The 25,761-nt window shown below is 35.2% G+C and overlaps 5 protein-coding genes across 5 annotated transcripts; 1 reads left to right on the top strand and 4 right to left on the bottom strand.

The window, feature by feature from the left end:
• Window positions 1-339: 339 nt before the first annotated feature.
• LOC103957080 lies at window positions 340-1,339 on the bottom strand. Its single transcript, XM_009369164.3, has one exon. It carries the CDS (start codon window positions 1,143-1,145, stop codon window positions 594-596), a length of 552 nt encoding a protein of 183 aa, XP_009367439.2. The 5' UTR covers window positions 1,146-1,339; the 3' UTR covers window positions 340-593.
• A 7,839-nt stretch (window positions 1,340-9,178) lies between these two features.
• LOC103957079 (monoglyceride lipase) lies at window positions 9,179-11,895 on the top strand. The gene is made up of 7 exons (XM_009369163.3): window positions 9,179-9,594; window positions 9,843-9,881; window positions 9,979-10,049; window positions 10,366-10,430; window positions 10,679-10,768; window positions 10,849-10,941; window positions 11,083-11,895. The coding sequence occupies exons 1-7, from the start codon at window positions 9,230-9,232 to the stop codon at window positions 11,503-11,505; spliced, it is 1,146 nt and encodes a 381-aa protein (XP_009367438.2). The 5' UTR covers window positions 9,179-9,229; the 3' UTR covers window positions 11,506-11,895.
• A 647-nt stretch (window positions 11,896-12,542) lies between these two features.
• LOC125475510 (lachrymatory-factor synthase-like) lies at window positions 12,543-13,176 on the bottom strand. The gene is given in 2 exon segments (XM_048580307.1): window positions 12,543-12,906; window positions 12,908-13,176. Coding segments are annotated over 2 exon segments (501 nt in total). The 5' UTR covers window positions 13,109-13,176; the 3' UTR covers window positions 12,543-12,606.
• Window positions 13,177-17,096: 3,920 nt separating this feature from the next.
• Window positions 17,097-17,958, bottom strand: LOC125475459 (lachrymatory-factor synthase-like). Its single transcript, XM_048580192.1, has one exon. It carries the CDS (start codon window positions 17,598-17,600, stop codon window positions 17,097-17,099), a length of 504 nt encoding a protein of 167 aa, XP_048436149.1. The 5' UTR covers window positions 17,601-17,958.
• A 6,084-nt stretch (window positions 17,959-24,042) lies between these two features.
• Window positions 24,043-24,883, bottom strand: LOC125475423 (lachrymatory-factor synthase-like). Its single transcript, XM_048580153.1, has one exon. It carries the CDS (start codon window positions 24,725-24,727, stop codon window positions 24,149-24,151), a length of 579 nt encoding a protein of 192 aa, XP_048436110.1. The 5' UTR covers window positions 24,728-24,883; the 3' UTR covers window positions 24,043-24,148.
• Between the last annotated feature and the right edge of the window lie 878 nt (window positions 24,884-25,761).

Raw genomic sequence — 25,761 nt, 5'->3', positions numbered from 1 at the left:
TGTGATGAATAGTTGTACAATAAGGGGAGAAAGCAATTATGTCAATGCAATTACCATAGTTATGTCAATGCAGCATGCATGGTGCGAGTTCGACCCCATTCTCCCTTACAATTACAATTTAACCCACTAACAGCCCAAATAAACGAGACTATATTTTCCACCAAAAGAAAAACGAGACCGTATAAGCTCAATTTTATACAAGGCGTTTATGTATTCCTTCATAGGCCAATCCTATAAGACCAAGTACATGTATAAAGAAATGAAATAGAAATTTGGCACCAACTTAGTTAGGTGCTAGGGCTAACTAATCAACAACATAGGCAAGTGTTGAATTGTTCTAAAGGATCTTCAACCCAGTATTCCTTGTTTAAATCCTCCTCCTTCCCTTAATGTAGTTTAGAATTATAGTATCGCTTGTAATAAGAAAAAAACTAATCAATCACAGTAAGATTAGCATTAGATTGTTACATTTCTTGTAAATGGAAAGTACCCCTTTTGACGCTAACTATGATGGGATGGTGGTTGTGATACATAGAGAAAAAACTAATAAAGTCTTTCCAAATTCCAAAGGTTTACAATTTAGAGTTTAAAGTTTAAGGTTTAGGGCTGATCAGTTCTTCCCGGTTGATTGCGGAAATACAACTAGAGCTCCTTGCAATACCCCCATTACTCTTTCGAACACTCTCATCTCTAGGACTCATGGATTTTGCCCTAATTCTTGAACTCTTTTGGAAAATCTCTCTGATGGCCTCAGCTTGGTACAGAACGGGGTATGCCCTACCAAGCCTACTGAACTTTTCACAAGAACTCATATGCTCATTCACAGCCGCTTCTTGTTTGCCTCCATTCTTGTCCATCTCTTCCTTCACAGCCTCAGCACACAACCCACAAATTAACTTCCCCGAAAACTGGCTTCGCACACGATCTATGTACTCGTTCGTGCACTCCTCGGACAGGCCACAGCACTCACACTTGGCATCCTCAACCTCAGATACGGTTGGAAGATGAATGTCATCGTCAATGGCTTCTTTGCTGCTGATGCTGCTGCTTAGTTCAGCTGAGATGTCAGATATGGTTCTTTGGAGACTTCCCATTGAGAGTCTTGGTGGCTTGTGGACAATGTTGGCCTTAGAGTATGAACCCATCTGGTTTTCTCTGTTTGGTGGCACGAGGGTGGACTTGTTGAAAATCTATGTACTTTGAAATTTTGGGTTTGAAGATTTATGGACTTGTAGGTTCTACTTGTAATTTATATTGTTTTCTGTTTTTTCTGTAGATGTATGCCAGAAAGTGTATCGGAACTATGAGTACATGTGAAAGAGAGACAGAGAAAGAGAGAAAAGGCTCCTGAATAAGCAAGATTTTTCATGAAGTGTTGAAAGATAATAGGTCTTTTCTGCTTTTTCTCATATGGAAGGATTCTACTTTTATTGTTTTGGTTTAAATGCACTAATGCAGTATTATGCAGTTCGTTTAGAAACATTTGTGTGGTGGTTTCTTATTGTTAACTACTTTGAAATTATAGTACTACTGGAAGCCTGGACATCATCAACTCTTTTTTTCTTTATTTCTAAAATTAATAAATTGTTCTGTAGGTGAACTGTCATTTTAGTCCCTAAATTATCATATGACTAAAAATTAGGTAATTAAATTATTTCTTTTTCAAAAAAATCAGTCATTGAATTATAAAAATCTGCCAAATTACATCCCTAATATTATATTCGAAGCTACTATATTCAATTTTCTATCAATTCAAGTCACGTTACTTGCATGTAATACACATTAAAGGGTAGATTGGTAATTTTTCATACAGAAATAGTGTATGTGGTTAATTTTAGATATTATATTAGACGTTAGATTCACAACATATATAAAATGCTAAGGGCTTATAGGCAAGAAAATGACCTATTACACTCTAAAATGTGTCAAGTGACTAAAGTTGATGAAAAATTGGATAAAATAGCTTTGAATATAATAGTAGGGATGAAATTAGCAATTTTTAATGAATTTAAAGACTTATTTTACTGAAAAAATAATTCAGGAGCCTAATAAAATAATAATTCAGGGATCTAATTTTGACTGAGATGATAGTTTAGGGGCTAAATCAGTACTTCACTCTTATTCTGCTGAGGCATTATTAATTTTCTTTATTTCAAACTAGAAAAAAAAAACAAAAAAAAAAAAAGGGAATTCAAAAACTAGGGTTTGATCTGAAGAGCTTTTAACTTCACGAGAAAAGGAAAAAAAAAAGGAAAAAAAAAGCCAACCATGCATGTGAAAAGTAGAGAGATTATAAGAAAATTGTGGTCATATCAGATCCTCACGTGTATTCGAAGGCACTGTGAAGAAGAAAAGCACTTGTTGATCGAGCTGTCAGTATTTCTTTTGTTGGGGAGACAGAAAACAACGGTAGGAGTTTTACTTAAAAGGAAAAGCAGGAAGGTGGATCACTTTTAATAATTTTGTGAAGCGACTTCTTGTTCAAGTTTGTGAAGGCAACACAAGAACTTCATTAATTAATGAAAATTACACCACAAAAGGGGGGAGTGAACCCTGTTTGTTTGATGAATATTGAAAGCGCAAGTTAGCTTATTTCTTATATTGTATAAGAGAAGAAGACTTGGATTGCACGACAACTCATTGAAGAAGATCAGATCTCGTGGATTTTGTATGGTAAGATTCATATGCATTCATTTAGGAGTTTACAATTGAGTAATTGAGTTATATTATGATTGTAAAAATCTTTATTCTTTAGTGGATTATTCAACTGACAATGTGTCGGTGGATTTTTCTCATTATATGAGGGGTTTTACCACATAAAAAATATCGTTTATCTTTCTCTTTACCATCATATTTTTTTGTTGTTCTTCACTGTTGCATAGTAGGATTGAAATAGATATTTAATCCCATCTTGTGTGGATTTTAATTGGGATTGTTTATTTGTTAGGTTTGAGTTCCTCAATCCATCTGCGTTTTCAAATATTAATAATTTGTAATTATAAAAGGCAAGACCTTCTTCTTTTTTAATTCGCGGGAAGAGAGATTTCTTCCAACATTCGGGAAATTTTGGACCAAGGTAAAACACAACGAGACGAGCTTGGGCTTTTTGGGCCAATTACGAAAGATATTCAACAATTGGAAGAACCAAACTTCACTGGGCCAATCGGTATAGGCTAGCTCAACTTTGAGAAGGCCTTCATAGCCTGATTGTGACATTCATTTGTGGCTGAGGCCCTTATCACCCAGCCCAGCAATAAAAACAATCATTAGAAATAAAAATTATTAATCTCACCGTTATTAAAAGCGTGTTATCCACGTACCTATTTTTATTTCTCATACACTTTTCTTAATCTTTTATGGATATAATAAGTTGAAGAAGATGGGAAAATATTAACAAGAGTGTATGAGAGGTAAAAAAATAGGTGTTTAAATAGCATTTTCCTATAAAAAGAAAGAGGAATGGCCGTACGATGTGCGATAAACAGACATGATTTGAGAAACCCTAGGAACCTCACAAAGAGGATCTGGAGAGAATCCTCATTCCTATAAAAATGCATAAATTAATTTGTTATCTTTTAATTAGGGGAACTTGGCAGTGCTTTTTAGTGGTTAAAAGTGTTAACGTTTTCGGATAATAAAGAGTGTTTTTCCTTGACAGTGCTTTTAGAAATGCTTGAATTTTTTTAGGTGGAGTGGGTGAGTTTAGCCTCATAATGAGTTAGCAATAATGTGATTCAAATTCGTCTTTGACGAGAATCAAATCTAAGGCATCTCACTTACAAGTGAAAAGGAATACCACTAGACCATATTTTAAAATAAAAATTGTAATTTTAATTAAATATTACTTCTCACACATCTCTTGATAATTTATGTCCTTTGATTTTTTTAATTCATCCGAACCGACGATCAAAAATTAAAAAGATGTGTGAGAAGTAAAAAGATGTGTGTGGATATTATACCCCAATAAAAATTGTAACCTTATGGTTTAGGGCAAATGCTTTAACGTGACGTCATTATGAGGCTTATCATCCCATACAACGAATCTCTCACCATGTTTTAATCACAAGATTTCAATCAATAATAAAAGCAAAATACTTATGCAAGATTATGGGGTTGTCCTATTTGACATGGGTTTCATGCCATTTTGAAAAATGAAGTTTTTTCAAATTATACCATTTATGCAATATTCTCTATTATACCAAATGAAAAAGACCACATGCCTTTTTCACGTAATTTTTTCGTTTAACTGTGGTGTATGAGCTTTTACGCGTCTGTGCTAAGGTGTAATATTTTTGTTTTATCGTTACTCAGTACTACGGTCTAGTGATATTCTTCTTCATTGTAAGTGAGATGTTTTAGGTTCAAATCTTATAGATGGCAAATTCGATACCAAATTAAGTTGTCCATTGTGTGGCTTATAGCTACTTAGCCGAACTCTCCCTCCCCTTAGTGTAAAATATATTGTTGTACTGAAGAAAAAAATCGTTTGTTTTATCAACCCATTTTAGGGTTACCGCCTCTTTCTATATTGTGCATATTCTCTCTGTAATTATGCTAGAAAACTCTATTATCTCAAAATAAATTGGGCACATCATTTAATCAAAATCAGGAATCGTCTAGGTTTTGCAATTTTTCCCGGGTTACATCCATAGCTATTCCATATGAATAGACAAGAACTGACTTTCAGAGCTTTCATTTTGGATAATGATAGGAATATTAAATTTTTTAACTAAATTTACAAGTTAAATGATGATTCACCAATAATAAATAAGTACGTTAATCAACAATTGAATAATAATTCAATTATTTTCAACTACATCATTTACTTTATAAAATTTAATCTTTCTAATATTATCCGTTTGTTTTAAGCTTTTATGAACCCCAATAACTGATAAACACTTTTTCCAAAGAGCAGAGTTAATTTCCAACTTCCAAAAGAAAGTAGCGCCTAATCCCGCATTATTACTTCAGACAAAAATATTATCACGCAACCTAAAAGCAAGACCAATCAATTAACATGTTATTTTTTTCTTGCACTTTTTTCTTTCCTCTCTATAAAAGTGTCGCTATTGAAAACTACATGCACCAAAAACATCATCTTCATAGACTTTTGAGGGTAAAGAAGCCAAAAATTCCTGTGTCCTTTTATGGCCTTGAAAACTTGCTTTCATAGCGATGCCTACGGTCAGAAGCATAAGAGCCAACGGCCAGTTTTAATTTGGTGAGCTAACCATAATCCGAACTCGATATCCCATCCTTCATCATCGGTTACCGGTTGAACTATTCTCAAGGGCTAAACATAATTATTATTATGATCAGTGAGAACCCCTTTTTTTTTTCTTTTTCTTTTTTGTGTGTATGTGTGTAAAACGATAGATTTTGTTAGATTAGCCACCAACGGGGTTTGAACCCACTTCGTCATGCAATAGCTTAACATCTTTCAACTACTATGGTAAAAGACCACTTGCATAACCTGTTGATTCGATTTAGAGACAACGATATGGTTATACTAGTTATCAATTTAGAAACTTCTTATTTACTTTGAATAATTAAGTTTTATATTTGAAAATGAATTATTCAGCACCAAATAACATAGTGAGCATCACCGCATCATTATATATCAATGTAAAGGGAATTGTTATTTGCATTCCAAAATTTTCAACCTGCACTCCAAACTTTTTGTATTTAGAAAGAATAATACGTGTAAAATGTGATTTTTAGAATGTTAATAACAATTTCTCATAAAATTATGAACTGAATCTATTAATCAATTAATCGTCCAAGACAAATAATAACGTGGTGAGCCATCAATATTATCCCTTGAGTTTAGGATTATCTTCCCCCCTTAATATTTATGATAATTAATTTTGACTAGTGAGGTTTTAAAAATACAATTACCTGATAAGACTTCTACAAAAATTATCTCTCTTCCTCTATTTGTCCAAGTGCGGACTCGTCTCCTTATTTCTTTACTTTTTCTTTTTGTTATTTCTTCTTCCTCCTGTTCCAGTTCACGTAAAAATCAAAACAAGTTCCATCACGGCAAGCTAGGCTTGTGGTGTGGTGAAGTCTCCTTATTTCTTTACTTTTTCTTTTTGTTGGTGTTTTGTTGTTTAACGAGAATGGAGCTTGATTTGATTAATTTCTTCAAATTGCGTGTTTTATTCTTAACCTATCATATAGGTAGATGATCATTGAAATTATGTCCAAGCCGCTCCTAATCAGACTATGAATTATCTACCTATATCATAGAGATTTTGTATTTTTTGAAATCAATTTATATAACAGGTTAATTGTGTTATCTATTTATATGACATATTATTTTCGATATTCGACCTATATCGATAATAACTATATTCTTATATCACAGGTTAATGTGTCTTTCTTGTAGGTATATCTTGTTTTTGTACCTTTTAATTTGGTTTGCAAGTGTGGGTATGTATTTGTTCCTTTACTAATTAGGTTGTAGTTTATGTTTGTATATTGTTTTCTGTGGGAAGATACATATCGTAGTAGATTGAAACTAATTCAATTTTAAATATTCAAAATTCAAATACTACCAAACAATAATAGTAGAAGATTTTAACTTAGGAACTTTAATGAAAAGCTTCTGGTACTGTTCATTTTAACGAAAAACCACATTTTTACACTAAAAAGTCAATCATAGTACTATTCACTTTACTCTTTATTTTGTCCTTATCGTTAAAATTCAAAGTTTTTAAACCTTTTTAATTAATTTTCCTTTTAATTTATCTCTAATAAAAAGTGTAAAAAGAGTATAATAAAAGAATCAGTGGACAAAAAAGTAAAACTGGATTGAATCTTATAGCAAGTTGAATTTTAAAACCCGATTTAAATATTTTTTTTATTATATCTATAAATAAAGAAAGAAGGTAAAAAGGGTGAAGCTTTCATAATATTCAAATTGCTCCCCTTCCACCTTTTTATTCACTCGTAGGATTCAAACGGTTCAGAAGGGTCTCTCTTCTCGAGATTTCATATATAGAAAGCTATCTCTCGAGCATTAGGTTAAAAAAAATCACAACAAAACCATGTAGGGTGGGTAGTTTGTTCATTATTTTTCAACATATATTTAATTAAACAAACAAAAGTAAAATAAAATGATTGGACCGACTTGGTCGTTTTTCAAGCTTTTACAAAATCGTTCTGAATTTTCCAATGGTGTACGCATGCATGGGAGATGGTGTTGACAAATAAACACAGATATCAAGTCAAGGGATTTGATATCAAATAATCAAAATCCCGATTTTATTAATAATTAGCCGTGTTTAGCTGTGGAACGAAACAGGCAAGCTTTCTTTCTTTTTATTTATTTATTTTCTTGGTAAGAAACAGATTAGCCTCAAGACTCGGTCTCGTTCAGATTTATAAGTAAACTACGCGTCGTGTATTTTTGTAGGAAGCGTGTACGGATCTGAGCGACGAGAATCCAGAGGTTTTCTGACCTGGAAATATATGTTGGATGCATGCTTACGTGGAATACTTGAGGCTTTGTATGCGAGTGAAGATTTTCGCCGAATCTTTTAATCACATCTGTTTATTGTTTATCATGCAATTGGTTTTTGTTAGATACTGTTTATATTTAATTTTAAATAAAAAAAATTTACAATGATTTCTGATCATACGATTACAATAACGATAAACGAATGTAATTAGAGGATCCCAAAGATCTCACAAAAATAATTCGACTAGGATCCTCCTGGTTTGTATACGTCTTGTAAAATAATTCTTCTCTCTTTGGCTGGCAATTTTGAACAAGGGACTTGGCTGGCTCAATTTGGCAGCTTAATCCTTGACGGCTAAAGATGGAATTAATCTATGTTAATTAACTGTAAATCAGATTTAATTCAATCTTATTTAACTGCCGTTGATTTGCTGTAAATTGGATGTGGTTCATTTGAGTTTTGAGTTTTTGGAAAATACAGTGAGAATCAAGTATGTGTCATAACACATAAAATTTCGGTGGTGACAATCGTAAATTACTAATTTAAGACACAATCGTAAATTGATACATTTATAAGAGATAAAAATGGTAATGTGATTTGTGTACGTAATTATCAAAATAAACCAAGTCATAATATCCCTAATCCTATTGTCCTTATTATTAGTTGGTTAAGAAAATACCCCTTTGGCATAGTCACTCGATGTGCTACTCTTTTGGGACTGCTTTTAACCAAAAATATTTTTTGACAACCAAAAGTGCTTATTGACTTCATTTAACCAAAAAAACTTAAAAAATATTTTTAAGTTGCAAAAACATTGTCAGAACTTAAAATAAAAACTTCAACGTATTTTTGTTGTTTTTTTCTCTTCTCTAACCCGCATGTCATCATACCGTATCTCTAATTTAATAAAATAAAAATTTAAGCCTCACGTTCAGTCTCCCTCTCTCTTTCACGTCTCTCTAAAGGGTAATGTTAGAGAGATCAAATTTTTAAACTAAATTTGCAAAACACATCATGTATCACTAATAGAAAATAAGCACGTTAATCAATACTTAAAGTAATAATTCAATTATTAACGTCCACATTATTTGATTTAGAAATTTAATCACCTAAAATTACTCTTCTCGAAAACCTATTTCTCTTTCATATATATATATATATATATTTTTTTTTTTGTATTTGCTTGCACATAGTTTATGGGCTTCATCGTGTTACGGATTAATAAAAACGCTTGTAAACAAATTTTTTTAATACAAAATCAAGCTCAAACAAGCCGTGCATGATTCGAGCCGAGCTGCTCAGCCAAAACTAACGTAACGTATATAATTGCGCGCACCTTAATCTCGCCAACTGCCTGTCCACATATTAAAAGTTTGACGTAGACCTTTAAAATCCCACCGTCCACAGCCGAAATCACACTCCATCAGCCAACACGATCCCGCCACGTCACCAGGCCACAAAGCAATTAATCCTCCTTGCTTTTCCCGCTTTCTCCCTGCACGACATTAGTTAACAAACCCCAAATCCAAACCGTGAACAACCGGGACCCACTAAAATCAACGCCCAAGATTGACCGCTACTATTTCGGAAACGACAAATTACGTTATAAAATCCCAATGAAACCGGCAAATTTGTTTCCTTCCCCCTTTTCCATTTCGTTACCTTTTTTTCCACCTTCTGCGTTTCTTCTCCCGAATCGTATTCCCGGAGAATCTAATTCCCCTCTCCTCCCTCTCTCGATCTTCACCGTCGATTCCTTGGCCATGTCGACGGCGGAGATGGAGCAGCTGACCTCCGGAGCCAGCAACCGCATAATCCCGATCCTCAAAACCCTAAGAGGCTTCCTCCTCCTCATCCACACCTTCTTCCTCTCCTTCCTCCTCTGCCTCCTACCCCGCCGTCGCCGCAGCGGAATCTCGGAGTCACTGCTCGATGCGCCGTCGTCGAAGAAGCGAAAGTCGGCTTTCAGGAGAGAGGAGGAGGACACCTTCAGGCGCAGAGCATTGGCTGAGGGGTATCAAACCGGCGACGCCCACTGCTGGTACCGCTCTGCCACGTTCTTGTTCTTTGGTGGTCGCAACAACGCCCTCTTCTGCCGCTCATGGTTCCCGGTCTCTGGTATTCCAAGGTAAATTCTTCATCGTCTGAATTTCTGTGTAATTTCATTGGTTTTTTTTTTTTTAATTTAATTTTATAATTTTCTGTATTTCACGTGTTGTTAAATTTTAATATTGTTCTGTATTGTGCAGTAATTTAACCGAAAAATTAGCAAGTAATTTCAGTTTTGGGTTTCTTGCCGTTGCTTCTGTTCTGTATAATCTTCGCAAGTTCTGATTGTCATTAGTATTTATTATTTTTAATTTTCTGAAATTTCAGGGGTATTTTGATCATCATACATGGGCTTAATGAGCACAGGTAAAATTTCAGGAGCATTTTCTTTTGTAATTTGATGGGGTTTTTCTTGAAGTTATGTTGGTTTAATAGAAATTTGGTGCTTTATATTTGTTTGCAGTGGAAGATATGCTGATTTTGCAAGGCAACTAACCTCATGCAACTTTGGGGTGTATGCAATGGACTGGATAGGTAGCTAAATTCTTAAGATTTGTACTCGTTTTGGCGCTTTTGCTTTTATAGTTCAAACCAAACATCACTACGTTTTAAGGTCCACGCGTGGTTTATGCCTAAGAGAGGAAGAGAGGATAATGGAGTCTTATGATACTGAAATTTGAGCTCTTTTGCATTATTTATGTCTGGACCTTGTGAGGACTTGTGGGAATACCTCATTTGCATTATGCTAGGAGTTTGTTGAATGGAAATGTGGACATGACTACTTAATTCGGATGATTTCTTAAGTTGTTGGATTTGCGTTTATGTTAATCTATTGTTCCCTTTGTGGTAGGTCATGGCGGCAGCGATGGATTGCATGGATACGTTCCTTCACTTGACTATGTTGTTGCTGATACTGTAAGTTCAGCAGCATTTTCTCCAATTGATTATAAATCATGAAGTTCCATTCAACTCAGCATTGATAATTGGATATCCCCTCATCTCAAATATTTAGGATTTTTCTGTATAAACATAGCATTTTCGACTACATAGATGGGAGCTTAGTTTCTCTTCTTCATAATATTATGTACTGTATTTTTGGTTCCAAGTGGCTTTACTTTAAATCCTCCTGAAGTTTGACCGTTTTGATCCTACTCTTTCAATAGGGTGCTTTCTTGGAGAAGATTAGGTTAGAGAACCCTGGAGTACCATGCTTCCTCTTTGGTCACTCAACAGGAGGAGCTGTTGTTTTGAAGGTATGCCATCCAAAAATCTACTGACCGTCCAACTCGTTGAGTTTTAAGTTTATCATTAATATTGCTTAACGTTTGTGTAGGCGGCTGCCACCCCTCAAATTGAAGGAATGCTAGAGGGTATTGTACTGACATCACCAGCTTTGCGTGTTAAGCCAGCGCATCCAATTGTTGGGGTATGTTCTTTACTGCATCCCAAACTATGTTTATGTGCTTTTAGGCGATTTTTTCTTCCCTAAGCTTGAAACTGTGTTGAACACATGATCGTCACATGGTTGCTTACATCTTACAAACCTCTCTCTGATGTCCGAATTTAGGCTGTGGCTCCAATTGTTTCTCTGGTCGCTCCCAAGTTCCAGTTTAAAGGTGCAAACAAGAGGGGAATTCCAGTGTCGCGGGATCCAGCACAATTGTTGGCCAAGTACTCTGATCCCCTGGTCTATACAGGTCCAATCAGGGTCCGAACAGGCTATGAGATATTGCGGATCTCCACTCAATTGACACGGAACTTTAAGTTTGTGAATATCCCCTTCTTTGTTCTTCATGGTACTGCTGATAGAGTCACCGATCCGCTAGCCTCCCAGGACCTCTACAATGAGGCAGCATCCGAGTTCAAAGATATAAAGCTCTATGACGGTTTCTTGCATGACCTTCTGTTTGAGCCGGAGCGTGTAGAGATTGCACAGGATATAATTGACTGGATGGATAAGAGATTGAGTGCTGGCAGTCGAAGATGTTAACGGCCTGTAATTCAATTCGCCTACCCCTATTCCGAAAAAAAAAGAAAAGCATCGGAAATTTACATGCGTAGGGAATCATCGTTTTTGAAGCAGTTAGGCCATATATCCTACTATATAATTTTAGCAGTTCAAAGTTATTTACATTTAAGCGGGTTTCTTGTGATCATTCTTCAACGCTGGTGTCGTGTTTCGTTTGGTCCTGCCGCGGTTATGAACTTGGGGATGGAGACCGGAGAGCATCAGAAAAACTCACATTCTGTGGAAGGGTGAGGTGTTTTCGGTGGTCCAATGTAGCCAACTTCCTAGCTACATAGCAAGATTGATTTCTAAATGTGTATAAAGAATATGTTCATATCTTATGGATCAATGTTCAACCACATATTGACTTAACCAATCGCTTCACTTTTGTCATGTACGTATTTTTGTTTTGAGAGGCAATAGGAATGGTGCTAGTATTAATCGTTCATACTCACGAGTCAGGATGGGTCGTCGTGTATTTGGTGACCATGCTAGCATAACTTAAAACGATAATGATTGATGCCACAAAACCAAAACCACGTGAATTTTTTTAATGTGATCGGAACATGGATACACAACGTATTTTTGTACAAATGGTTGGAAATTTTATTTTTTAAGTTATTAACTTTTTAACATATATATTTTATCATTTATATAATGATACGCCGTGTTTTGTTCGCTCTGAAAAATCTCTCCAAAACCACCATGATGTGTATGTGATTCTTATTGGGTCAATTTATAATGTTAGCGTTAAGCAAAGTTTTCGCATCACATCGCATAATGTAAACCTTTTATTTTTCCGGATGATATTTGGAAATCAGTCCACACAAAATTTGTGGTGAATGCTCCAAACAAATTAGCTAGAAACTCCTTCCTTTTGACATAAAACCACTGATTTTTCATAGGGCTTTTAATCATAAGCCCCAAAAAAGCAAAGATAATTTGTGGGTAATTCTCACACGAGGGTATTTATTACTGAACGAAGAGAAAGATGGAACTTAAGAAGTCGGGTGCACGGCTAAACGCGAAGAGAAATTCATTACAAATACATAAACATGCTAATACCATAAGCACACAAAAATATCAATTAGTAGTAGATGGAGGAGCATGCTCCATGATCGTCTTTCCTATCAGTTGAAGAGAAGAATCAAGATTCGAAAGAAAATCATCCAACCCCCACCCTTCGATCGGATCGCAAACAACCGACCACTCAATCTTGCACCCATCTCCGCCGTCCATCGCAACTACTTGCATTGTTGCAACGTACGACTTAAACCCGAGATTGCTCTCCGTGATCTCGTAGCTCAAGCACCGTTGGATCGGATCAATGGTCAACAACTTCTCTTTAGTCCACTTGATGCTGGACTCATCATTATCAACAGGCCGCACTCGCGCAGTACCGGATCACACCCGGCTGGCCAGGGACGCCCTCCACTTGGAGGCACGTGGCAAGCATTGGGAACCACTTGTGTAAGTTGCAGAAATCGGCCAGGGCCGTCCAGGCTTGCTCCGCTACCGTGAGTTTCAGCTCGGCGGAGGTTTTGCCTTGCCATTTGGACTGCTTCTGATCGTCTTCTTCCTCCATGAGAAATAGAAAGAGAGAGAGAGAGAGAGAGAGAGAGATTAGAAAAGGAGAGTGAAAATTTGTGCGTTTTATTTAGTCCATATATTTGTGTGTGCTGACTGCTGTTTGAGTGGAAAGGTGAGTCACGCAAGATTCTTCGTTTCCTCGTCAATTATTTTACTTGGTGGATGCTTAATTGGTGGCCAACTGGAGGAACGAGGATCCTCTTGGTCTTGGGGTCCTTTTTGTAAGGATCTTAGAATCCTTAAATCGTATTTATTTATCGTATAAATACAATCAGAAATTATTTTAAATACTTGTATCTAAAATTAAATATGAATAATATTTGATAAAAACTGACAAAGAGAATTCGAAGAGGATCCTCATGGCAACTGGAGAGCTAATTTTGTCTTACTTGTTAATTTGTTGACTACTCACGAAAGATTCATCAACTATCATATATGGCAACACAATTAATTTAAGGAAAAATTTTGACATTAAAATAGAGATGCTAAAGTGATTGTGTTCTGAATTAATCATGCGACGTAATGGAAGAATTAATATTAGATGGAGTTGGGTTAGGAGTTTGGGATGCTACATCGACCTCTGAAGCACTGTAGGTAAGTTTAGGGGGTGGAATTATTTGTCATTCTACAATATCATACCATTACTACACTATACCATATCGATTTTGTGCCATTTTTTTTTTATACCAAGCGGTGATGGTACGGTAATTGTATCGAACTGAAGATATTTGTTATGGTATTTGTATCCAAAACCAGATAGTATTAATGTACCGCCTTTCCTCGACTCAATCACTAGAGCAAATATCACCCATATTTGCTCCTAGCTACTGGTGTTGCCCATTGCCTTGCCCTATACTCAAATCATATTGATCTTGGTTCGAAGATCTTCCCGACATTTATTTGATTTTCTCTTAGACTATTGCTCCCCTGTAATTTTCTCTGTGTCGCTTCTGTATTGAGGTTCTTCTACAATGTTTCATCTGCTTTATTAGTGATGTGGTTTTTCAATGAAGTGATGCTCAATGGAGGAATTTTGAGGATCGCATCCTCCTCCTTATGATCATTCTCAGAATCCTTGTGAAAGTAGGGAGAGAGCTCATCAAATCGTACATCTCTAGACACTGCCAGTTTCCCAGTGTGTGGGTTGTAACATTTGTACCTTTTTAAGGACTAGAATATCCATATTTGACAGCCTTAGGTTCCAATCTATCACGATGAGCAGCTTAAATGTGTGCATAGAAAGTGCATCCAAAGATCCTGAGATGAGACAAGTCCATGGTTCTCCCTTTCGTAAGGTGATTTGACATTTAACACACGAGTAGGCAACCTACAGGTAGTAGTGATAAGTGCTTAGCACCAGAACCTCTGGGGTACATTCATTTCGAACATTAGGGACCTTGTTTTCTCCAGCGAGTCCTTATTTTTTTTTTTCTCTTGGCTACACCATTTTGTTGTGGCGTACCAACACAACTAGTTTAGGTGCAAAATGTCATGAGTGCTCAAATAGTTGGACATGTTATTGGTTGTGTACTTAGTGCCATTGTGTGACCTTAGTGTTATTTTAGATGAAAATTGATTGGTAACAATCCTTGAAAACATCAAACAATTCACTCTTAAATTTCAAGAGATACAACCAAGTGACTTTATAATAGTCATCCACAAATGTGACATAATACTTGTATCCATCAAATGATTACACACGAGAGTGACCCATATATATAAGTGAACAACCTTAAATAACTTACTGGTTCTAGACTTAATTAGACGATACAAAAAGAAGTTCGGTGGTTTTTGACAATTAACAATTCTCACATTCATATGAGTTTTTACAAAAGTTTGGAAACAAAGTGGACACTGGTTCTGAGGGATGGCAAGGCGTTGGTGCCAAAGTAGGTATTCCTGAGCAAGACTTAAGTTGGCAATGGGATCCTTGACAAGGTTGACATTCGTTGAGAGATATTATAGTCCATTTAAAAAGAACCATTCACCAATCTTATAATTATTTATTCTAATCTTGTAAAATTTCATCAAATTCAGGACTCAACTGAACCCAATCTTGACTAGGAGTTTGTAGAAGACTTGGTGTTTCTTTTTCTCGGCTCAACAAATACCATAGCTGCTGGAGCTTCACTAGGTTAGCGTTTCAATATAGTAATATTTATTATCACATGCATTAGTGTTCTAACCATGCAATCTTAAAGGACAACATGTACCAGTTACTTATGAGAAACATGGCTTATGCAACATTTAGTTATAAGGATTTTCTCACTCGACCATCAAAGATTCTTCCTCATGTGTTCGCTAGGGTAAATGAAATTCGTTTGGCTCAAGAACAAATTTGTATTTTGTAATTTCTGTTGGTGGCACGTGAACAAATTGAAATTGATATTGGGTTACCAAAACCACCTCATATTTTGTATTTCTATCAGGTATATTTGGTACTTGATCGGTGGCGCGTGGGCAGGTAGTTCACATTTAACAGTAAAAAAATTCTGAATAATTATTCATAACAAAATACTCTTAATTAATCACCTGATAACTAAAAATATATAATTAATTATTTTTGAAGTTGTATAAGAATGAAAATAAATAAATGTGTTTTTAATATACCTCATACTCTGAAAATATCAACCATGTTATCCAAATTTAAAACATATCAAACTGTTTCTTTTTTTTTTTTTTCACACTGTTAGAGTGGTGCATGTAATTTTAAAAAGTGTAAGTTTCTTTGTAACTAGATTACACCCTATGTGTGTTGTTTGAGTAAATATTTCTAACTAAAATGTGTAAGGAATTCGGGCTTCTTTAAAAAACACTTTTGTTCATAAGTGTTTTTTTAAAGTGTTTTCATTAAAAGCACATTAAAACTTTTAATAAAAATGTAAGTGCTTTCTCAAAAAGCATCAGAAGCACTTTTACAATTTGAAGAAACTCTTATAATTATTTTAAAAGCATTTCCAATTATACAATACATATGGGTGTTTTGATTGACCAGCATATAGAAAAACTGAGTCAACAATAATATTTGATAGGAAAATAATGCAACGATATCAAAGAATATGGTTGTAGAATGGTGAAGTCTGTAGAATTATCAGAGAGACGGGTCGAAGGCCCACTTTCATCAACTCCGATATTATCTCCAACTTGATAATTACCACATGCACAATCCTTCATGTGTGGGGTTTTATCACAAAATGTTTTGTAATAGTTCAAATGGGGTTAGGATATTTAAACTATTACACTACTAATTTGATGACGGCTAGTTTCAGAAACATCATAACTATTTATTCTATATGAAGTCATTATTTTCAGTGTTCTAAAAATCGGCCTAAGTGAAGACCCGTCGCGATTTAGGGCAAATCGTTTTAAAAAATCGATCTAGAGCTAGGCGGATTTGATTTTTTTTTATTAGTTGTGTGCTTTTTTATTTTTTAGTTTCATGGTGGTATACTTATGGAAATGGTGTACCTAATTTGCAAAGGATGGATTGACTACAAGTTCATCCAATTGTGAAATGAATTGGAGAACTTTTGAGGAGATACATACAAAAAAAAGAAGAAATAAACTAGATAAAACAACGTTAAATAGTTTAGTCGACATCCAATCCAATGCAAGGATCATGAACAAGAAGAATTTAGTGTATCATCCAAGAATACTCCTCATTATGATTATATGCTTACTGTTTTTTAAATATTGAACGTGTTGAATGGATGTAATTTGTGTATTCTTCTACTTCTATTTTTGCATTTTATCATTCTTTTATTATCCATACAAGTATAGTTTTTTTTTAAGTGTAAATAGGCATTTATTTACAAGATATATAATAAATTTACATAAATCCGCTTAGGCGTTAGGCCTCTGTCCACCGCTGGACTAGCTGCGAGCGTTTTTTAAAACCTTAATTATTTGACATATTACATATTACATAAACATGAAAAGACTGATAAAAAAAAACATGAATATATATATATATATATATATATTTAAGTAGATAGAAGAGCATGCTCCATTGTTTTTGCAACCAATTGAAGATTAGACTCAAGAAACTCCTGAAGATTTTCAGATCTCCATCCATCGACCGGTTCACAAACAACAGACCAATCGATCTTGCACCCGTAAGCACCATCCTGATCAATGTCGTTCGTAGGCACTACTTGCATGGTAGCAACGTAAGAGTGAAACCCCATGTTATTCTCAATGATCTCATAGCTTATGCACCGTTTGATTGGATCAATCATCAGTAGCTTCTCCTTGACCCACTTGACGGTCGACTCATCAGCGGGATTGGTAGGAGGAGTTTCACAGTACCGGATCAGACCCTGTTGGCCGGAAACTCCCTCGACTTGGTAACATGTGGCTAGTTTGGGGAAGATTTTGTGTAAGTTGCAGAAATCAGCCAAGAGAGGCCAAACTTTTTCGGCTGCTGAGGCTTTGAGCACAGCGGTTGTCTTGCGCTCCCATTTTCTGGACTCTGCGGGTTCTTGCATGATGAGAGAGATAGCTAGGAAACATGAATGATTGGTTATAAGGGAACATTATTTGTGACACGATGTATTTATAAGGTTCAAAAAGATGCTTCACTCATAACTAATAAATTTACATGTTAGGTGAAATGGAAGTTGACTTATGTGCCAAAAAAAAAAAAACAAAAAATGGAAAGTTGACTTGCACTGTACGAAAAAAAATATTAAATTTGACTCGGTAAAAAAAAAAAAAATATATATATATATATATACACACACACACACACACAACTATCTATATACAATTTTAAGTGTAGTGGAAATAAAATTAATCACGAACTCGCCATTTATAAAATTTGAGTTTACAATTTTTTCATTTACAAGTAAGAAAGAATAATATTAGATTAGCGGTAAAAGAAACAAAGTTATATTAGACAAAATAAGACACAGAGCCGAACTTTCATTCTTTAACTTGTTAATCATTGTAATCTTGTTTTCTTCTTTTTGTTGGGTACTAGTCTTTTGACTTTGCTTCAATTTTGTTATTACAAGTGCACATCTAGCAAAGTCCTTTGGTTGTTGAATCTTGGAGGTCGACGCGCAATAGATCTTTTTGCACCGTGGTACTTGGGAGAGAGCGCAACATCGGCTTTAAGGACAGTGATTCTCCACCCCTCAACCAAAGCCGTATCTCTATCATTTTGGTGACTTCTTTCTTATTTATTGTATTTGTTGTACTTTATATATTCACAGAGATTATTTATTGTAATTTTCCAGCAATGTTATTATACAAAGTTTAATCTAAACAATTTTTCTTCTCTCAAAATCTCTTAATCTGAATTCTGAAGCTAATTAAATTTTGGCAATTAGTTACAATAAACATATTTGTTATTTCGTTGCAAAAATGATCAGTCGTTATTATATTATTGTTGTATTGTGGTTATATCATCGTTATGTCGTCAATATATGATCAATATGTTGTTGTTACTGAACATGATCATTTCTGCAAAGGGTAATGCTAGGGAGGCTAAATTTTGAAAACTAAGGGACATGGAAGTTGATGATTGATTTATTACTTAAGCGTAGATAAACGTGCTTATTCTGATTAATGAGACATCATTTAGTTTGCTAATTTAGTCTCCAAATTCAGTCTCCCTAGCATTACTCTTTCTGCAAATCAAATGTATCTATTTCCCCTTAATTTTTTTTTTAAAAAGAATTGTTTGAGTCTCTAATACCAGCACTTCCAACCATGATTTCCTAAAATGTCACTAAATTTACTCTCTTCTTTTACCTATTGTTGGACAATTGTACTTATCCTATTATACCCATGTTGATTAAGTATATAATAGGCTTATGGGGAGGTTTGTGCAACTATCAAAAATATAAACATATTAAAGTGCATTGGTAAACACATGATATTGTCAATTAAGTCTCTTCTCTTACTTTTCTTTTTTTAATATAAAGAAAAGTTTTTTATATCATTGGTGAACATATTAAAGTGCATTGCTTAAAAAAATGTAAGGCTTATGGGGTGGTAAGTCTTCTCTTACTTTCTTTATTTTGCAAGTTTTCCCATTCCTTCCTTTGCAATTAAGTGGAGGCCTCCCCAGCATCAATATCAATTGTAGGTTAGCGGTTTACTTTGTCAATGTGGAATATATATACTTGCAACTACATGATCAACACGTTAGAGGCTAGAAATGTAAGCATAGCTAGACTGCGTTACAATTGCATGGAAACTTTTAAGATTTTCTCGGTAAAACAGATGGAGGTTTCATTGCATAGAAACTTTTAAGACGTTTTAACCTAATGATTTAGAAATCGTGTCAAAATTTGTGTTAAAGAGGTGGTGTCACAGATCAACCCCTATGTTTTATATATGGGTTAGTATCTAGGGACACTTTTTTTTTTTTAACAAACGATATTATCTACATTAAATGGGTGGGGGAGTGGACTAAACCTCATAATAAGTTAGCAATAATGTGTTTTAAATTCACCTTTAGCAATAATGTGGTTATATATGTTAGAGGTTATATAATGTTAGTCTTCTACATCCCTCCTTAATATAACCCAAACAAGGTGTTTAAAAATGTGGTATGCTATCCACACACCATTTTTACTTCTCACACTCCTTTGAATATTAGAACTTCCAAAACCCCTTTTAGGCTATTCCAATCCCAAGTCCTCTTTTTAATCCCTCATCGAAATAGACTCTTAGTTGTTTTTGTAATTTTTCGGCAGGTGAAACTTAAAATGAACTATAAATATGTGTATATATTGGGACGGATCTATAACACTATTTATGTATAATCACAAATTACATAAACTGTGATGCAACTCACATGTGTTGGCTAAGATCTGCTGCCAATCAAACCTATTTGTGCAGACTTACAGGGTCTCTGCATGAATCAGCATTACTTGCATCGGTTTTGACATATTTGGCTCATATGACTCAAATTTTAATCTCGTTCATGTGGTAATAATTGCTCAGTTTGTTAGTCGTTTCAGTTACCTCACAACGAATCCGAATCTTCACCGGATTCTTTTTGTGAGGATTTTAGGGATTCATGAATCGTATCCGTTCATCATACGTCATAAAGAGAATCCGGAGAGAATCCTGTTGGCCTCACAACTTGTGATTTTATCATTTTTTTAATGAAAGAATCACTAACAACTATGTGATTTTGCCCTTTCCTGTTTGCAAGGGTAAAAGACCATATTTTAAATAACTTGTTATCAAACTTGGCTGGAGATTTGTCTGATAACATGTAATAGATTGATGTGGAATACTCTTTTTTTATTTGACCGGATGTAGATTTGTCAATATAAATGTGTCATATCCTTTCCACTTATCCGTTTCACCTTGAATATTGTATTCGTTTTCAAAATAAGAATTATAATTATTAAGAAACCAAAACAGAAAACAACTGTACCAGTATTATATTACTCGATCTAAATTTCTACAAGCAGTCAAGCACGTGCTATGTTCAAGCAGTCAAGCCCGTGCTATGTTCAAGCAATCAAACATAAGCAGCACCGTGGTTAGTGATTTAACTTAACTAATTAATTATTTTTTTCACTTTTTACCTGGTCGAATGGTGAAGTCACATTCATGGTAGATGTGTTCAAACATGATGATGATGATGTACTCAAGGACGGAGCTAAAAACTTTGTATGACGGGGTCTATCTTAACCCCAAGACTTGAAAAAAAAAAAAAAAAAAAGAAATCCATGATAGTAGAATTTCTTTTATAATTTCATTGCTTTTCTTTTCTTCTTAAATTTCTTTAAGCCAACATGCAGACATTATTTCCCAATAATAGCTTATTATATATACATATTATTTGAATATTTCAACTAATCAGTTAAAGTACTAAAATATGATAAATTCAAGTACATATTTATTTGAATATTTCAACTCATCAGTTAAAATACTTAAATATGATAAATTCAAGTTCTGTAGCCATCTTGATTGTTTCCCTCTACATAAAACATTAGTGAGGGCAGTTGCCTCCAATGGGCCTTAGCTACCTCCATCCTTGAATGTACTCCTTTTATTCTTTGCCTATATAAGGGCATGTTTATATGGAGAAATGGAATTGAAAGGAATAAGTATGATTTTATTCTTATATTTATTAAAAATCAAACATTTGAATGGACTTGATTATGATTCATTGGTTTTAGGGTTACTTTTAGGTCAAGGTGGACTAGGGTTTTGAGAACGTCCTCTTGTTTCTCTTGGTTTAATTTTGTACCAAGTCCCAGAATATGTCAAAAGAGTTAGCTCGTCTTATAAAATATCTCGGTTAGATCAATGACTCGAAGATTAGCATGATTAAGCAAATAATGGCTTGCTCAAGTAAGGTATGGTGTGGAAGCTAGAAGGTCATCCATTTAGCATGAGAGAGAGAGAGAGAGAGAGAGAGAGAGAGAGTTTGCATGGTTGCGTGGAGTTTTGGGTTGGGTAATCCGGGCTTCTTGTGTTCTAAAGAGGTTTTCCTTAACTGAAAGGGTTGAAAGAAGTCTAGGGGAGAACTGTAAGGCTGTGGGAAGATGGTTCTGTGTTCCTCCCTCTAACATGTGAACCTCTGTCTTTTTTGGCTGAGTTATTGGGATCCCTCTTATTGGCTTCTAATATCTCTTTTTGTAGGTGAAAGATTCCCCTCTAGATTTCCTAAGGAATCTCTAATTGTGAGTTGATCTTCCCTCCTCTTTCTCCCTTGTTCTTCTGCCATTTCCCTTTTGGTGTAAGGCAGTTAAGCTCTGTTGATCTCGTGAAACCTACAGTGGACATTCTTCTCGAGGTGCGGCTTTCCTGGGTCAGCCTTCCACAGACGTTACTTCCTATAACGTGTCTTTTGGCTTTCAGGCTTTGATATTCAGCGTGACTTAGGAAAGGAAATTTAACCTCTTCCTTCATTACATGCCTTTTTATTGGGCTTTCAAGTGACTCTAGGGTCAAGTCTTGGTTTCTTCCTAACTAAGTTGGTTACCTTACTAAGAAAAGAAGGAAATTAGGCTGGTTCTCTCTCAAACTTGCCCATGTAGACTACAAAGGTTATGGGCTTGGATCTTTGGGCTCCCAAGCAACCCAAAGTCTTCCATAATCTTGACTCCACATACGTCCGACAAACTTCCATAACCATCCACACCACAATTCACTTGACAAGCCCCGGACATGTAACTTAGGCTTACTTTAGCATGAATAGTGATTAGCGTGATAAGGTATTGCATGATAAATATGCATGGATTTGCATGATTGTGGTGTGATTTACACAAATGCATGGCTTAATTAATGTAGCATGGCATGATTACTGATATAACCCCTTCTCGATTCCACATCTTGGCATGTATTTTGGGCTTGGCTTGAGCCTTGTATGACAATTGGGCCTTGAGACTTGATTTGACTTGCATGTGACACTTTTGAGCCTCAACAGTTGATTTAGTAACAATAAGGAATGAAAAAAAAAAAAATTGTATTTGGGTATCTTATACTTGAATAGTCAAGTATGAGATTATCATGGAGAGTTGTTTACTTCATCTCATAAACATACGCTAAATCGTAGACACTAATTCAACAAAAAGTAATGGAAACATTATGTAGTACAATAAGATATGTCTAACTTGCATGAAAACCAATTCAATGTTCACCCAAAAGAAGATAGAAGGGCATTCTCCATATTCTTTGTCATCAATCCCATAGAAGTGTTAAAAAAAAAAAAAAAAAAAAAAAAAAAAAAAAAGCTCGAAGATCATCATATTTCCATCCCTCAACTGGGTCACTAACAAACGACCACTCGATCCTGCACCCCGTGCTGCCATCTTCACCGTTGACAGGGACTAATTGCATTACTGCAACGTAAGACTTGAACCCGAGACTGTTCTCAATGATCTCTTAGCTCAAATGGTGTTTGATCGGATCAATCTCAAGTAAAACCTCTTTGGTCCACTTGATGGTTCTCTCATCGGCAGGATCAGTCGGAGGAGTGGCGCAATGTCGAAACACACCCGGCTGGCCGAGAACTCCGTCAACTAGGGGTATCATGTGCCAAGGATTGACAACCATTTGTGTAAGTTGCAAAAATCAGCCAATTAAGAGAGGCCAAACTTGTTCCGTTCTTGGCCTTTGAGCTCGCCAGAGGTTTTGCCTTCCCATTTTAATAATGGTGTTAATTTGGTTTACTCCCATTACAAAGAAATTAACAAAGAAATTAACAACAAATAATTGTCAGGAACATGGAATGGTGGTATGCCTTTATAGGGGTTTTCTTCATTGAAAACCACAAAAGATTCTTCATCATATACATGCTAGTCCAAATGAAATTGTTTGGCTAAAGAACAAGATTTTGTGGGATTTACCAAAACACCATTTGGACCTGGTCGGTGCTCAAGTTAGAATTCTATAATTGTTTTAAAAGTACTATTACTGGCACTCTAAAATATCATCTTATACATCGTATAATATAAACTTTTCTTGTATTTTACAAATTTAGAGTGAAATTAAGTAGACATTTTTAGAGTGTTAGTAGCAGCTCTTTACGGTTAAACAAATATAGAGTTTTTAATTACAAACAATATCACTACTATAAACTAGACTAGAATTAAATGAGGGCTCAAACCGATAAGTTAATAGGTTGAAGAAGAAGACCCTATAAAATCAATACAATATGCCACTAGCAAACATATACACTAGTTGTCACTCACTTAATATGCTCTAAGCCTCAGATAATGCACATGGCCTATATAACATTCTGATTTTATAACTTGTTAAATATAAACGGACTACATAATTAGTGCCTATGAGAGAGATGAGTGCATTTTTGCTCACCTCAAAAAATGCTCACCTCCTATTAATTACTATTAGATAAGTATATATTAGTTTAATTGATATAAAATAGGAATCTTAAAATTAAATAAGCTAATGACAATTAAGTATACCGTCATTTTAGGGGGTGAGCAAAAGTATTCCAGAGCATGATGCAAGTGTTGCATTGTTTATCCACAATAACAAGGGAATTCAAATTTGGCATCTTAGGCCTAATGCTGTGATGAGATAATTTAAGTAATGTTCAAATACAAATTGCATCTTCTATTCTATTAGACATTTTCTGCAACCCAGCCTCATACTTCCTCACCAGATCGCCGAAAACCCACCCTTCCACAGGATCAACGGTTATGGACCACTCGATCACGCACCCATCTCGACCATCAATATCCCCACGCGGAACAATCCTGAACGTCGCGACGTACGAATTGAACCCAATGTTGCTCTCCACGATCTCGTAGCTCAGACTATGATCAGCATCATCAACGGCTATTAATCGTTCCTTGGACCAGCTGACGGACTTCTCGCCACTCTTGGAGGGGATTGAGAACCCTGAGCAATATCGGATACAGCCGGGTTCTCCGTTGGCTCCGTGAATCCCATGGCAAGTGGCTAGGGTTGGAAACCACCTGTGGAAATTAAAGAAGTCTTTGAAGAGAGGCCATATCTGGTCCACTGTAGCATCTTTTAGGGTTGCAGAAACCTTGGCTTCCCACTTTGCATCTGAGTGCTGCTCCATTTGATCTGAGAGAGAGAGATAGGGAGGGTAGGTTTGGTGGAAAAGGGTTGAGGACACTCTGATGATGGGATGAAATGGACACATCGCACCGGTTTTGATCCCTCCTTAATTAGTAAAACCCTGTTTTAATCCCTTAATCTAATCACGAGTCTTCTAGATCCCTCCTTAATTAGACCCTCATCCAAATAGACTCTAGTTGTTTATGTAATTTTTCGGCAAGGTGAAACTTAAAATGAACTATACATACGAGTGCATACATGTAACGACGGATTCATGACACAACCTACATATAATTTCTTGAAATTACATAAAAGAATTGATTCAACTGACGTGTTAGATAAGATCTGCTGCCAAATTGCCAATCAAACTTATTGGTGCATACGTACAGGTTCTTTGCATTGATCAGCATTACTTGTATCGGTTTTTACATATTTGGTTAGTTTGACTCAAACTTTAATCTCGTTCATATGGTATTAATTGCTCAGTTTGCTAGTCGTTTGAGTTACCTCACAACTTGTTATTTTGTCATTTTTTTAATGAAAGAGTCACTAAAGAACTTAAACAACCATGTCATTTTTGCCCTTAATTTGATGCTTTGCAAGGGTAAAATATCATATTTGAAACAACTTGTTATCAAACTTGCTTCGAGATTTGTTATTAGAGGATATCAATAAAGTGTAATGATTTGACGCAATACTACTCTTTTTTTCTTTGATCAACTTGAAATCTCTGGATAAGATTTTTATTATAAATGTGTCGTATCCTTTGTACTTATTCATTTAACCTTGAATAATGTATTCGTTTTCTAAATAAAAACTGTAATTATTAAGAAACCAAAACGGAAAACAACTATACCAGTATTATATTACTCGATCTGAATTTCCACAAGCAGTCAAGCACGTGCTATGTTCAAGCAATCAAACATGAGCAGCACCGTGGTTAGTGAATTAACTTAACTCGTTAATTTTTTTCACCTTTTCCCTCGTCGAATGGTGAAGTTACATTCATGGTAGATATGTTCAAACATCATGATGTATTGATGTAGAGGACAAGATAAGAGTTAATTTTGACGAATAAATATGAAGGAAATAAAATGTTTCAAATTATCAAAAAAAAAA

The sequence above is a fragment of a genome, unplaced genomic scaffold (genome assembly GCF_019419815.1).
Source record: "Pyrus x bretschneideri cultivar Hongxiangsu unplaced genomic scaffold, Pyrus_bretschneideri_v1 Contig15, whole genome shotgun sequence".
Taxonomy (NCBI): domain Eukaryota; kingdom Viridiplantae; phylum Streptophyta; class Magnoliopsida; order Rosales; family Rosaceae; genus Pyrus; species Pyrus x bretschneideri.
The sequence above is the reverse complement of the archived record's forward strand: the minus strand, read 5'-3'. Positions and strand labels throughout refer to the sequence as shown.